This window comes from Lepidochelys olivacea (assembly GCF_965140295.1).
Source record: "Lepidochelys olivacea isolate rLepOli2 genome assembly, chromosome: 18".
NCBI classification, from domain to species: Eukaryota; Metazoa; Chordata; order Testudines; family Cheloniidae; genus Lepidochelys; species Lepidochelys olivacea.
The window spans coordinates 23653805-23668218 of NC_140428.1; the positions used below are offsets into that span (position 1 = coordinate 23653805).

Genomic DNA, 14414 nt, shown 5'->3' on the forward strand with positions numbered 1-14414 from the left:
TGCTGGGGTCCTGATCCATCACTAGGGTTCTTAGGCCCTGCAGTAATTATCATACAGTCTGGGGGTTACCCGTCATACCTAACTCTGGTGGTGGTTCTGTGATGTGGATGAACGTCCAGCCAGGGACTAGGATAAGAAATTATCAAACTTTGCTCCTGTACCAATAGGGAGGTGAATGAGGGTTTGCAGAAGTGAAAGGCTGGTGCACAGACCCACTGTGTCACTTAGCATCCAGTAACTCACATTAATATGTATTCATGTGCTGTGTGAACAGCATTGCCACTGACCCTAACATCCTGCCTAAATAAGGATCAGGATTGGGATAGTTGTTACAGCTAATACAGTTTTAATCCCATTGTAAACTGGATTTAAAATTGATTCTCTAATGTAGACCAACTTAGGGGTCATGGTCAGTTATTTTTAGTTTGGCTTAGTTTGCCAAGACTTGTTTTAAGTTGCTGATTAGGCCTCAACTGGAGTATTGCCTCCAGTTCCAGGCACCGCATTTCAGGAAGGATGTGGACAAATTGGAGAAAGTCCAGAGAAGAGCAACAAAAATGACTAATGGTCTAGAAAACGAGACCTATGAGGGAAGATTGAAAAAATTGGGTTTGTTTAGTTTGGAAAAGAGAAGACTGAGAGGGAACACAACAGTTTTCAAGTACATAAAAGGTTGTTACAAAGAGGAGGGAGAAAAATTGTTCTTCTTAACCTCTGAAGATAGGACGAGATGTAATGGCCTTAAATTGCAGCAAGGGAGGTTTAGGTTGAACATTAGGAAAAACTTCCTAACTGTCAGGGTGGTTAAGCAGTGGAATAACTTGCCTAGGGAGGTTGTGGAATCTCCATCATTGGAGATTTTTAAGAGTAGGTTAGACAACACCTGTCAGGAATGCTCTAAATAATACTTAGTCCTGCCATGAGTGCAGGGGACTGGACTAGATGACCTCTCGAGGACCCTTCCAGTTCTGTGATTCTCACATAAACATTAAGGTGCAGAAAGTCAGCATGTCTAGTCTCTAGCACTAGAAAACTACACCTCTGTGCGGCTAACCGTCTGCATACTAGAAATCTATACTAGGGCTTAGGCCCCCTTTTACAGTCGATTGTCTGTCTGACTTCCTCTGTCCCAGTGGCTTTCCCTTCTCCATAGATGACCCTTACTGATATGGCAAAAGATTAAAATTTACTTCCACTGTTGACGGTCTTTTCTTCCACAATGTTTCCAGTACTATCCAAGCTCTCCACTTGTACATCTCAAATTAAAACTCATTGATATGTGGCTGCTCTTGTTGCTCTGGAATATCAGCAAATGAAATGAGTTTTCATTGGTACAGCCCTCAGACCTTCACTGTAAGAGACTCCCAGGAATCCTGGTCCTGTCCCATAGGTAGAGCTGACCAAGAGTTGGAAATGGGTGAGCTATCGTCAGTATTCCTGAATTCTGTTCCCTTCTCTGCCACGGACTTGTGTGACCTTACCCCGTCTAGTCTCAGCTGCAGAATACCTGCCTCACAGGGCGTCGTGAGAATTAATGTTTATTTGTGAAGTGCTTTGAGCTGAAGGGTGTTGGAGGTGAGATTGATACAGGGCAGGGTGTCCTATGCTGCACCATCTCTGGTAAACACATTCTGGGGCGTACACCTCAGAGCTTGTCATCTGAGTGTGACAGTCTCTCTCCTCGTTGAAGAGGGGCTTTGGGAGAATCACTGAGATAATTCTGAAGGGATTTATGCTGTGCTCCCTCACCAAGCTCCAAAATTATTTAATTTTGCCTCCGAATTGGTCTGGATCCACGTTCTCAAGCTTGCAGAGTTGTGTTAGAGAAAATGGGTTAAAATATGTCTGCACAGAAGAGCGAAGTATGAATATAAATGAAGCGTGGTGCTGCTTTTAGAGTGTAAGCTACTCCCAGAAGGGATAGCCGCTTCCCCATTTGCTTTCTTGATAGCTAGGGCCCCGGGCTTTCTATTTATAGAAAGTCATTGAGAAAATCAACAGAGCGTGAACTGCGCAGCATTGCTGAAGGTTTCACAGTGGAATTGATGAGCTCTGCAGTGGCGGGGAAGAAGCGGACGCCTCCTGTCTAATCACCACAGATGCGCGCACACACATCATGGACAGCGCTTATCCCATTTTAAAATGCCAGATCTTCCCAACTGCAGGGCTGCCCTGTGGGAAAACAGGCAGATTTGGGGGTGCAGCCCTGGCAGGCTGGATGCACCCTGAGAAGGGCTACGCAGCCATGAAGAAGGGATGTTCAAACCGGCCCTGCAGCCTTTTCACCGCACGGATGCTGGGGGAGAAGGGGCCTCCCAGGCTCCCGTCACCGTATAATGACATTCTTGAGGGCGGGCTGGTCAGTCAGCGATGCCAGGGCTCCCTTGCCAGCCTGCTGCAGAATGGGACCTGCAATGTCGCTGCGCAGCTTGAAGCCTCCCTGCCTGATTTAAGTGCTTCAATGTGGAGGACAAGCGCTTGGCAGCCCCAGCACATTGTCCTTTCCTAACCTCCTGCGGCATTTCTCAGCCAAGCGCCTTGAGGCTGTTCGCTAACCTTAGGGTGGACAAACACCCCCGTGAGCTGGGAATTCACCCCTGCTCCAAGGTGGGAAAATGGGAGGCAGAGAGGTTGAACAGGCTTATCCCAGGTGCATCAGCGACTCAGCGGGAATAGAATGGGGCAGTCCTAATTTCTAGCCCTCTGCTCCAATCAGGAGCCCCCAGCACCTCCCGGCGGGCAGGAATCTTCCTTCTGGACTTCCTAAAACATGACTGAAAAAGTGACCAGCAAGCGAGCTGAACTGCTCTGCCCTGGGCCTGCTCGGGCTCTTACGCTCAGCCCCCGCCCTCCTGTGAGCAGTGAGCCCTCTTGCCTGCCCCGACTGATCTCTCTCTAGGAACCTTTAAGTAGTTACAGCTTGTGCTTGAGAGCTGGGCTGCAAAGCAGCATCTAATGAGAGATCAGGCAGCTACTCAGGAGGAGGAAGGTAGGTAGGGAGGGGTGTCCTGACCTCACTTAAATCAGCTTCCCTTTGCAGCTCAGTGCCTTTGGGGAGGGATGAGAGTGGGATGTCTCCTTGGCTTTGTGAGGGGAAGCCTGTGCTCAGATGCCCATTGCAGTCAAAAAGCAATACACTCCTACTCTGTTACTGCCCTCTGTTTGCGCTGGGAAGGTTTGCCTTCTCCTGTGGGTCTTGGCTTCCCCAGTGCATGACCCGCAGCAGCCAAGCAAAGCTGTCGTGCAAACTTCCCGGCTCCAGCATCAACTCTGTGTGCTCACCTTTGCAAAGGTGATGGTGATAAATTGTTAACTTGCTTGCTACAAAATCATTGCCCAGGGCAAGTGCAGAAATTTGCAAGGTTACACCCCAGTGTCTCCCAGGGGTGGAGGCTTGAGAGGATGATGCACCCTTTGGGATTCGGACACCGCTGTCTGCATGTCCAGTGGAGTGTCATGCTGTTGCCAGATAAGCCTTCCTCCGCCTGCTAGCTGGCCAGCTGTCTGAGGAAGAAGAGGGGCAGAGGGTTGGTGGGAGGGGGCTAAGGACCGAGTTGGGAACCCTGTGCCTCGTGATTAGGAGAGAACCATTTCCTGTCCTGCTGTAATGGGGAGGCATGAATCACATGAACAGGTGAAGCCTCCCCCCGCCTAGGCCAGCCCCTAACTCTGCTGATACAGTGCTACGCAGCATCTCCCTCTTGGCTTAGTTTACGGTCTGCCTGTATAACAACCTGGGGGAGCTAGAAGCCGTTGCATTACACTTAATAGGCTGCTGGATCTTAAATGCTGCAAGCCTTGTTGCCTGGCAGCCTCAGTGTTAGACTCTCATTAATGTTTTACCCAGCCAGGTGCTTATGCGCAATGGTTTATAGATGCAAGACGTGGTCTCTGCCTTGAAGAGCTTCTACTCAAATTCAGCCAGACACCTGGGATCCATGGGGAAGCCCCACCACCAGACTGCCGGGGCCAGTGCTGGCAGGTGGCGAGCAGCGCTGGCTGGGTTTGCACAAAGTGGGTCAGGAGAAGCGGGCTGGTGGCAAGGAGTCGGGGACTGTTCCCAGCGTGGGGGAGGAGATGAGCTAGGGGATCCATCCTGCATGGTGCCAAGCACCAGCATCCTCACGCCCACTGCCACATGGGGAGTGGAGGGTGCTGTCAGGATTTTAAAGGATCAAGGCCCAGGAGAGGTGAGTGTAGGGAGCAAACGAGAGCAGCAGTGGGGGCTGGGGCACAATTGCAATTAGCGCTGGAGTTTGAGTAGCATAGCAGAAACAGTGTGGCCATCCTCCCTGCTCCGTGTCTGTCCTTACAACAAAGGTGATCTCGGCAGCACTCCTGGTGTGATCGTTCGGGGGTGGGTGGGATAAGTGACGCAAGACGTTGTGCCAGAACACAAGGCAAATGGCCAGTCTGTTTGCTCCTTCCCAGTCTGGTGGCTTTTGAAGTTGCTAACTGTTAGGAAGCGAGTTAAGCTGCTGCCAGCCCTTCATGCACAGAACTGTTTAATCCGATTTGTATCTGCATAAAAAGCACGGGGGGGGAACGTACATTTCCATGACATGTCGTGCTTTTACGAATTGGAGGCAGGAATTCGCGCGGGCAGCTTGAGTCCACGGAGGAAGTGGGCTCGTGGGTGAACACGCTCAGGGGAGGAGCTCACTATAGTGGGAAAGGAGTGGGGGTGTAGAAGAAGGGGGTTCTTCCATTTGAGGTGAGCTGTCCAGTGGAATGAGGCCAGGACAGGCTGACCCCTCTGATGGCTCTTCTGAAATGCTTCAGTAATTCTTAGCTCTGCTGGAACCCCTCCAGCTGAGGGGCTTACCGCGCTTCGGAAGCATTGATCTCCCCCTCCCACCAACATTGCCATGAGGCACATGGACTAGCCCCATTTTACAGATGGAGACACTGAGGCACAGAGAGGTGGCGATTTGCCTAGTTCACATGGTAGAGCTGCTAAGAGAACCCAGGAGTCCTGACTTCCAGTTCATTGCACTGACTCTGGGTGAGAGGAGCTAGAATCTTTCCTCTTCTCTTGAGCTCCATTTTCTCCTTCTGCTCTTTCTTCCGCCCCACGTTGTCCACTCCTGTTTCTCTCACTCAGCTTTCTTTTCAAGGAGGAAGATTTTTTAAAACTCTGGAGGTGATCCCAGCTTGATTGCGACGCCAGCAGCTGCTCCAGCAGGTTGCAGCCCTCCCTTTGCTGCTGCTGGCTCTGTCAGTGCCCCCTTCGCCCTCCCGAATTCTCAAGGTCAGGTAGAAAACTGATTTACTTGGAACTTGCCATTTTGAGGGGAGTGTCTCCCTCCTGGCCGTCACAATGGGCAGACCCTGCCTGGGATTCCTAGCAGAGATGCTGGGGGCTTCACCCCCACTAGTGTCCCTTCCGCTCAGCAGTTGGAGTACACTGGCCAGGGTGCGGGGCTTGCATTGCCATGCCGCACCTTATCTGTGGGCAAACACATTTTCAGTCTCTCGGGCGGTCAGTCTAGCACCTTTCATTAGCAATAGACGACACATGGCTCTTGCCATGTGATGATTTGTGTCTCTGTTCTGAAGCACGAGCTGTCTGGAGACCTCTGTTCCCCACTGGAGTGGGGAGATCAATATGGGTTTATAACTAGGCTTTCATTTTGTGCTAGTCTTTTGCATGTCTCGGTTTTTTGGCATCTGTAGCATTTTGTAAGAGGCTGTGTGTGTTTAGTTAGCTTCCCCTCCCCCGAAAGAGGAGCGCTTTCATGTTTTTTCCCGTTGCAGTGGAAACGGTTTTTTAAAATAAAAGGTGGCATTTGCGAGTGAAATAATGTCTCTTTTTTCCCTGCTGCTTTATGTTGTGGAGAGAAGCCTTGGAAGACTTTTTTGTTTTACCACCAAAAAGCTACAGTGTGTTGCTCTGACTGTTTGCTACGTGAGAAGTTATGGGCTTGTCTACCCTGTGGATAAACTGGAGAACTATTAGGGTTAATATCACCAGTATGAAGCAAGGGAAACCCGAGCAATTAAAAGGATTTTTAGTGAGGCTGCTCCAGTGCAAAGAGCCAAAGAGGGGGAAGGGATGTATGATGTTAACCCCGATTTAATTCAAACGCCTGTCAAACAGGAAGGAAGATCTCTCTCCACGTGATGCCAGCCCTCTGGGAGAGGGCTGAGCACTCCAGGGTCGCTCGCTGACCCTCCTGCAAATCTGGGCGAGACCAGACTTGCTGCCTCTGATCGTTCTAAGGTGAAAAACCTGAAATTAGCCCCAGCCTTGTCCATGACAGGGATTTGCCCTGATTTCTGCCCCCAGGTGCAGCTACCCCAGTGCAAACCTCTACAGCAGACAGACAAAACTGCTTTTAGCCCCGGTGAATCTTACCCCGGCTTCAGGCATCCGTGCCAATAGCAGCTTGGCCCTGGGGCAGTTGCACTGGTGGCTAATAGGCTGGACAAGGCCCAGTGCCAGGGTGCTCAGGAGCCAAGGTGCTGAGCATAGTCTGGATGTCGGGAGGGAGGAGGCCAGAGCCTTCAGTTTCTAACCAGCTGGCCTTCTCTCCTCCTCTGCAGGCTGCAGCGTACGCATCCGAGGACGGCGTCCTGACTGAGGCCATGATCGACGCCCGCATGGCCGACGCGGTACAGCAGCACGAGCAGAAGATGGAGTGGCTGAAAGCGGAGGGCACAGACCCAAACAAGGAGGCTGGCAAGAGCCAACGGCTGCCTCTCCCCGTGGGGACGGCTGTCTGAGAAGCGGCAGACTGGTGTGCGCGGGGAGGGCCGGGGGAATGACGTTGGAGGGTCGGTTGGCCAGCCCCGTGTTGGTGAAATCATGTTCTGGGGGTGAGCACCCAGTGGCGCTGCCATGCAGCGATGGGAGCTGCCCAGGTCCTGCCCTCTCAATTTTATACTTTTAGGGAACACCAGAAATAAATGTCTTTTAAAGCAGGCTGAAGAAGCCGCCAAATTAAAGGAGCCCCCTTGACGCAAAGCCATTGCCTCGCTGCTAGTCTGTGGCCTTTCTCCTGAGAGCACCAAAGTCAACCCCCTCTGTCAGTGGCATAGCCAGGGGGAGCGGAGATTAAAAAAGTCACCACCCGCTGGTACTCTCCCGGCGGCGCTCCGGGTCTTCAGCGGCGGGTCCTTCACTTGCTCCGGTCTTTGGCAGCACTGAAGGACCCCTGGCCTGTGGTTTCCAAGGAGCACAGTAGCCCGGCACAGCAGCTACAGCCTTCAGCCACGGCAAGACTCTCCCAACGGCGTGTCCCTGCTGCGCACCAGACGCTGCTCCGACAGCTCTTGCGTGGCTCATCTGGGCGCCCCAGCGCTGGGCTTGCCCTGAGCAGCAGGACATCGTGCTTTTCCCAGGCAGGTCCCATTCCGTGGCTGAGTTTTAACACATGCAGCGTGTCAGCACCTGGTGTGAGATCAGCCAGGGCAGACCCCACAAAATTCCCCGGTATCCACGAGGGCTGTGTAGAATAAAATTCCTCCTGAGCTTTTATCCCCTTCACACGTGGCACCGTAGAATAAACCTGCCTGGGCCTTGCCTTGGAACTCACCTGGCTGCGAGGATCAAGGAGATCAGCTGACACCTGCATTCCCCATAGCAGCGATCTTAGAGGCAGCCCTTGGACTCCGAGCAAGTGGCCGATGTGGTCTGTGGGGGGACAGTGCGGTGACTCTCTGCTAAAACGATAGTGCCTCTTGCAAGGAGGAAGGACAGCCCGTGCTAAGGGACTGACTGGTTCCCTGCTGCCGGAGCACATGTTCCCGTTGTACAGGCTTTGTTCTGGGAGATGCTGCATTTGCTGTGTCCATCCAGCCTCTTGCTGCGCTGTTCAGTTAGGGAGCAGTGAAGGCTTTGACGTGGATTTTGCTTCCACGTAATTCTGCCCTCCGACGAGTCTCCGAGCTGGTGGGTCCTAGCAGACAGGTGGCTACAGCAGAAAAAGCACCAGCCCCACTGGCAAAGGATTGACCTGGCCTTAGACAGAACTCCTCGTGCCCTACAGCAGGCCCTCCACCCCCCCGAGGCAGGCTTGCTCTCTCGGCTGAAAGCTGCATGGGGGGGAGCTGGCCTGGCCTGGGATGGCTGTCTGGCACCTGTCAGCGGGCAGACATCTGGCGTGGCAGCTCAGATGCTGTTTTATGCCATGGCATGACGGGGGAGGCAATGGGAGATGCCCTGGAGCCACTCCTGGCCTGCTGAGCGCTTGACAAGCATGCCTGTGGCAGGAGCCTGGAGCCCAGCCTCCCTGGATTGGTGACATCAAAGCTGCTTGTGAGTCTGCGGGCAGGCCAGAAACAGCCTCTGGTTTTGAGCTGAACTGGGTTTGAACTCCGGGTTCCCGAGCAGCTTTGCTTTCCAAGTTCCCATCTGTGCCCGCACCCCCCAGATGCGTTTGCCTGAGCTAATCCTGTGCCCTGGAGTACCTGGCGGAGGTGCTCTCCCCCGACAGGAACTGACAGCGTGCTCGTCACTGGGAGCTGGCTTGCAGCTTTGAGAAATGCGTGCTGACAAGGGCTGGGAGCGGGAGGGATCGCAGTGACTGTGCAGAGACTGGCAGGGTTGGCCTCCCGGGGACTTGAAACAAGCAGCTTTGTGGGGCACCACAAAGGTATCAGCACTCGTGGCTGCAAATCCACCTGTCTTGTGCCATCGTCCGCTCTCGCTACAGCTGCTGGAAGCCCCACCAGCATCCCTGGATACTAGGTTGGGCGAGAGAGAATCTGGCTGCTTGGGGAAACTCTAGCTTCAGAAACTTGCTTATGTGAGGCTGGTGCAGCTTTTCCGAGTGGCCGGTGTCCAGCTGCAGGGTACTGCAAAGGAGTGCAAGGCTCCTCTTGCTGAGGGCAGGGCAGCATCTTTCCCAGTATTGCATTACTAAGCGCTGACGTGCTTTTCAGCGGCCTCTGCAGGCTGCTTCCCTGGATCTCCCCCAGGCAGCTGTACAGAAAGTCCTCTGGGATGAAAACCACCTGTTGCAAGACTGCTGTCCAACTCCCAGCACAATGGGCTAGTGGGGCAGGGGCTGCTGTGCGCTGAGGGCTGGCCGGAAGGGAGGGACAACGCGTTCATACGGCTCTGACCAGGCGACACTGGGGTGTGTCTACGCTGTCCGACCATCCATTCTCATCTCTGCCTTTGGAAGGTGACACTTCGGTTGGGGTGGGGAGAAGGGAGGTGTCGATGCCTTACTGTATTGTGCTGTGTGCACTTACAGATGCAGGCAAGGACATCTCAGGCAGGGTCCCAGCGATTCGATCTTGGTGTCAAAGACCGGTGGGTGCGTGGCTTTGGGTGTCCAGGGAAGCTGAAGATCTCTTCGTGCAGCGCTAGCCCTGAGAACGGTGTAATTACCACAAAGGGGGCAGCCTCTGTCGGTCCTGCATGCGGCCAGTTTTATTGCGTGCGCTGCAGTTGAGGGCTGGCAGTGATGGTCCCCAGGTGAATTGCAGGGTCCAGCTCATGGTGTAGGGAGGGCAGAGAATGTCAGGGTGGATTTCGTCCTGGGTGCTGAGCACGTGCAGGTCCCTCTGGGCTTGCTCAGCTTCTCTGAAAATCAGACAGTTTCTCTAGTCTCCCTGTCTGTGAAATGTGGGGAGGGAGGGGAATGGTCCTCACCCCCATTTCGGAATGGGCTTTGAGATCTACTGGTGGAAAAGCACCAAGTATTTACCTGCCTCCTTTGATGCCACACCCAGTCTTTGCTCCTGTTAGCTCTGCCAGGGCCAAACGGTCTGGGCCCCACTCTGCCTCATGCATCAACAGAACTGTCTTAATGTGTGACACTTCGTTATTGACGATTGATGTAAAAAACACTGCTTGACTCGCTGGTCCCCGCTGGTGTTACAGCACTGGCAGCTTGGCGAGGGTGGGGGATCAGTCTTTTCCCTTGTAAACTGAGCCCACTTTAGTTGGAATCCCTGGAAATGAACATGGGCCATCATTCTTACTGCCCCTCTGTCCGGTCTGTAATTGCTCATTAAATAGAATCTGTTGATTTATTAGGGCAGCCTCAGATAACTAGTCTCTTCCCATCCTAATTAGTTTTTCCTCAATCACATTTTTCTTCTATAAGCTGTAAGAAAGAAGAGCAAGAACACAGCTGGGTATTCCTCTGGTTTGTTCTGGTATGATGTACATGGAGCCCACAGATACTAGAAAGAGAAATGCTGTATTTCCTACTGTGCTCTCCAGCTGTCTGTTCATCCCTTTCTATCCTTCCTTTCCTGTCTTCTGTTGACACCGGTAAATAGAGAGTGAACACCGCTTAAACCGAGTGAAACAGCACCACAGCTGCTGTGTCCGTGTGTCCTACGCTGCCTCCCACTGGTTGCCCTCAGTTACGTCTTAAAAGCCAAGTGGAGCCATAGCTCTGGTGACGCAGTTCCATTTCCCCCCCTTGCTGGCCATCTTTGTGGGGACGGGGTCGAGTCCAGTTAAAGGCAGTATGGTGTTGTGGTGGGGAATTGGAGGGCTGGTGGCATTCTCAGCCCACCTGATCGATGGTGCTGACAGCCAATTTGGGTGAGGCTTTGCACTAATTTTTTTTTCTTTGCTGCCAAATCAGTGGATTTAGAAACTGCCTTTAAATGATAGCTATTAATTGGAGGTGCCCTTAGTTTTCCCTTGGAGTTCTGCTGCACAGAATTTCCGCATGAATGAGGAAGGTTCCATGCCCCAGAGAGCAGCTATTGCTTCCTGAATCAGGACAGGGTCTCTGCACCACTGCTTATGACCCAATCACTGACTGTATGAACTCACACACGATACGATGGCAGTGATCTGATGGCTTCTCTGCATGTGTTCTGGTGAGTTAAGTGTGACTGTCCAGGCTCTGTGTCTAACTTTTAGGTCTTGTGATCGTTACTTTTGTAATTGCCCAAATAATTTAACTGGAAAGGGGGAAGAGGGAACAAAAACGTCTATCAAGTTATAACCATTGGTTTTTGTTTTAATAAAACAATATGAAATTTGACAATGTTGTTGGTGGCTCTCTGCCTTCTGCATGACACTGCGCCTGGCTTTGTGTGTGTGGAGGGTGAGGGCAGGTGGGGGTCAAGCTTTTCACACTAAGCCGAAGAGAGGATGGTGATGATAGCCCTCTGTTTCTTTTTATGGTGGGGAAGGGGTGGGAATAATTAGTCCTTGCCCTTTGCTGTGATTTTTTTCACCTCTGTCTGAAATCACTTTGCAAACAGGTTTCAGAGTAACAGCCGTGTTAGTCTGTATTCGCAAAAAGAAAAGGAGGACTTGTGGCACCTTAGAGACTAACCAATTTATTAGAGCATGAGCTTTCGTGAGCTACAGCTCACTTCCTCAGATGCATATCGTGGAAACTGCAGCAGGCTTTATATATACACAGAGAATATGAAACAATACCTATTCCCACCCCACTGTCCTGCTGGTAATAGCTTATCTAAAGTGATTTCCAGCACAAATCCAGGTTTTCTCACCCTCCACCCCCCCACACAAATTCACTCTCCTGCTGGTGATAGCCCATCCAAAGTGACAACTCTTTACACAATGTGCATGACAATCAAGCTGGGCTATTTCCTGCATAAATCCAGGTTCTCACATCCCCCCCACCCCTATACACACACAAACTCACTCTCCTGCTGGTAATAGCTCATCCAAACTGACCACTCTTCAAGTTAAAATCCAAGTTAAACCAGAACATCTGGAGGTGGGGGGTAGGAAAAAACAAGAGGAAACAGGCTACCTTGCATAATGACTTAGCCACTCCAAGTCTCTATTTAAGCCTAAATTAATAGTATCCAATTTGCAAATGAATTCCAATTCAGCAGTTTCTCGCTGGAGTCTGGATTTGAAGTTTTTTTGTTTTAAGATAGCGACCTTCATGTCTGTGATCGCGTGACAAGAGAGATTGAAGTGTTCTCCGACTGGTTTATGAATGTTATAATTCTTGACATCTGATTTGTGTCCATTTATTCTTTTACGTAGAGACTGTCCAGTTTGACCAATGTACATGGCAGAGGGGCATTGCTGGCACATGATGGCATATATCACATTGGTGGATGTGCAGGTGAACGAGCCTCTGATAGTGTGGCTGATGTTATTAGGCCCTGTGATGGTGTCCCCTGAATAGATATGTGGGCACAGTTGGCAACGGGCTTTGTTGCAAGGATAAGTTCCTGGGTTAGTGGTTCTGTTGTGTGGTATGTGGTTGTTGGTGAGTATTTGCTTCAGGTTGCGGGGCTGTCTGTAGGCAAGGACTGGCCTGTCTCCCAAGATTTGTGAGAGTGTTGGGTCATCCTTTAGGATAGGTTGTAGATCCTTAATAATGCGTTGGAGGGGTTTTAGTTGGGGGCTGAAGGTGACGGCTAGTGGCGTTCTGTTATTTTCTTTGTTAGGCCTGTCCTGTAGTAGGTAACTTCTGGGAACTCTTCTGGCTCTATCAATCTGTTTCTTTACTTCTGCAGGTGGGTATTGTAGTTGTAAGAAAGCTTGACAGAGATCTTGTAGGTGTTTGTCTCTGTCTGAGGGGTTGGAGCAAATGCGGTTGTATCGCAGAGCTTGGCTGTAGATGATGGATCGTGTGGTGTGGTCAGGGTGAAAGCTGGAGGCATGCAGGTAGGAATAGCGGTCAGTAGGTTTCCGGTATAGGGTGGTGTTTATGTGACCATTGTTTATTAGCACTGTAGTGTCCAGGAAGTGGATCTCTTGTGTGGACTGGACCAGGCTGAGGTTGGTGGTGGGATGGAAATTGTTGAAATCATGGTGGAATTCCTCAAGGGCTTCTTTTCCATGGGTCCAGATGATGAAGATGTCATCAATATAGCGCAAGTAGAGTAGGGGCTTTAGGGGACGAGAGCTGAGGAAGCGTTGTTCTAAATCAGCCATAAAAATGTTGGCATACTGTGGGGCCATGCGGGTACCCATAGCAGTGCCGCTGATCTGAAGGTATACATTGTCCCCAAATGTGAAGTAGTTATGGGTAAGGACAAAGTCACAAAGTTCAGCCACCAGGTTAGCCGTGACATTATCGGGGATAGTGTTCTTGACGGCTTGTAGTCCATCTTTGTGTGGAATGTTGGTGTAGAGGGCTTCTACATCCATAGTGGCCAGGATGGTGTTATCAGGAAGATCACCGATGGATTGTAGTTTCCTCAGGAAGTCAGTGGTGTCTCGAAGGTAGCTGGGAGTGCTGGTAGCGTAGGGCCTGAGGAGGGAGTCTACATAGCCAGACAATCCTGCTGTCAGGGTGCCAATGCCTGAGATGATGGGGCGCCCAGGATTTCCAGGTTTATGGATCTTGGGTAGTAGATAGAATATCCCAGGTCGGGGTTCCAGGGGTGTGTCTGTGCGGATTTGATCTTGTGCTTTTCCAGGAAGTTTCTTGAGCAAATGCTGTAGTTGCTTTTGGTAACTCTCAGTGGGATCAGAGGGTAATGGCTTGTAGAAACTCGTGTTGGAGAGCTGCCGAGCAGCCTCTTGTTCATATTCCGACCTATTCATGACGACAACAGCACCTCCTTTGTCAGCCTTTTTGATTATGATGTCAGAGTTGTTTCTGAGGCTGTGGATGGCATTGCGTTCCGCATGGCTGAGGTTATGGGGCAAGTGATGCTGCTTTTCCACAATTTCAGCCCGTGCACGTCGGCGGAAGCACTCTATGTAGAAGTCCAGTCTGCTGTTTCGACCTTCAGGAGGAGTCCACCTAGAATCCCTCTTTCTGTAGTGTTGGTAGGGAGACCTCTGTGGATTAGTATGCTGTTCAGAGGTATTTTGGAAATATTCCTTGAGTCGGAGACGTCGAAAATAGGATTCTAGGTCACCACAGAACTGTATCATGTTCATGGGGGTGGAGGGGCAGAAGGAGAGGCCCCGAGATAGAACAGCTGCTTCTGCTGGGCTGAGAGTATAGTTGGATAGGTTAACAATATTGCTAGGTGGGTTGAGGGAACCATTGCTGTGGCCCCTTGTAGCATGTAGTAGTTTAGAAAGTTTAGTGTCCTTTTTCTTTTGTAGAGAAGCAAAGTGTGCGTTGTAAATGGCTTGTCTAGTTTTAGTAAAATCCAGCCACGAGGAAGTTTGTGTGGAAGGTTGGTTTTTTATGAGAGTATCCATTTTTGAGAGCTCATTCTTAATCTTTCCCTGTTTGCTGTAGAGGATGTTGATCAGGTGGTTCCGCAGTTTCTTTGAGAGCGTGTGGCACAAGCTGTCAGCATAGTCTGTGTGGTATGTAGATTGTAATGGATTTTTTACCTTCAGTCCTTTTGGTACGATGTCCATCTGTTTGCATTTGGAAAGGAAGATGATGTCTGTCTGTGTCTGTACAAGTTTTTTCATGCAGTTGATAGATTTCCACTCCATACGGCTAAAGCTGGGTGACTTCCGGTCAGGCCGTGAACCCTGAATAGAACTCAGGAGTCCCAATGGGCTGTGATTTCACTACACTGAAGGTATG

At 51.0% G+C, this 14414-nt stretch overlaps 1 protein-coding gene across 1 annotated transcript in view; it reads left to right on the plus strand.

The window, feature by feature from the left end:
• The window catches only part of ATAD3A (ATPase family AAA domain containing 3A), a 69614-nt gene extending 58650 nt beyond the window's left edge, over nt 1-10964 (plus strand). Inside the window, exon 16 of the mRNA XM_084651742.1 lies at nt 6547-10964. Coding sequence (XP_084507868.1) covers nt 6547-6726 — 180 coding nt within the window. The 3' untranslated portion in view covers nt 6727-10964. The remainder of the gene's footprint in view (nt 1-6546) is intronic.
• The last annotated feature ends 3450 nt before the right edge of the window (nt 10965-14414 follow it).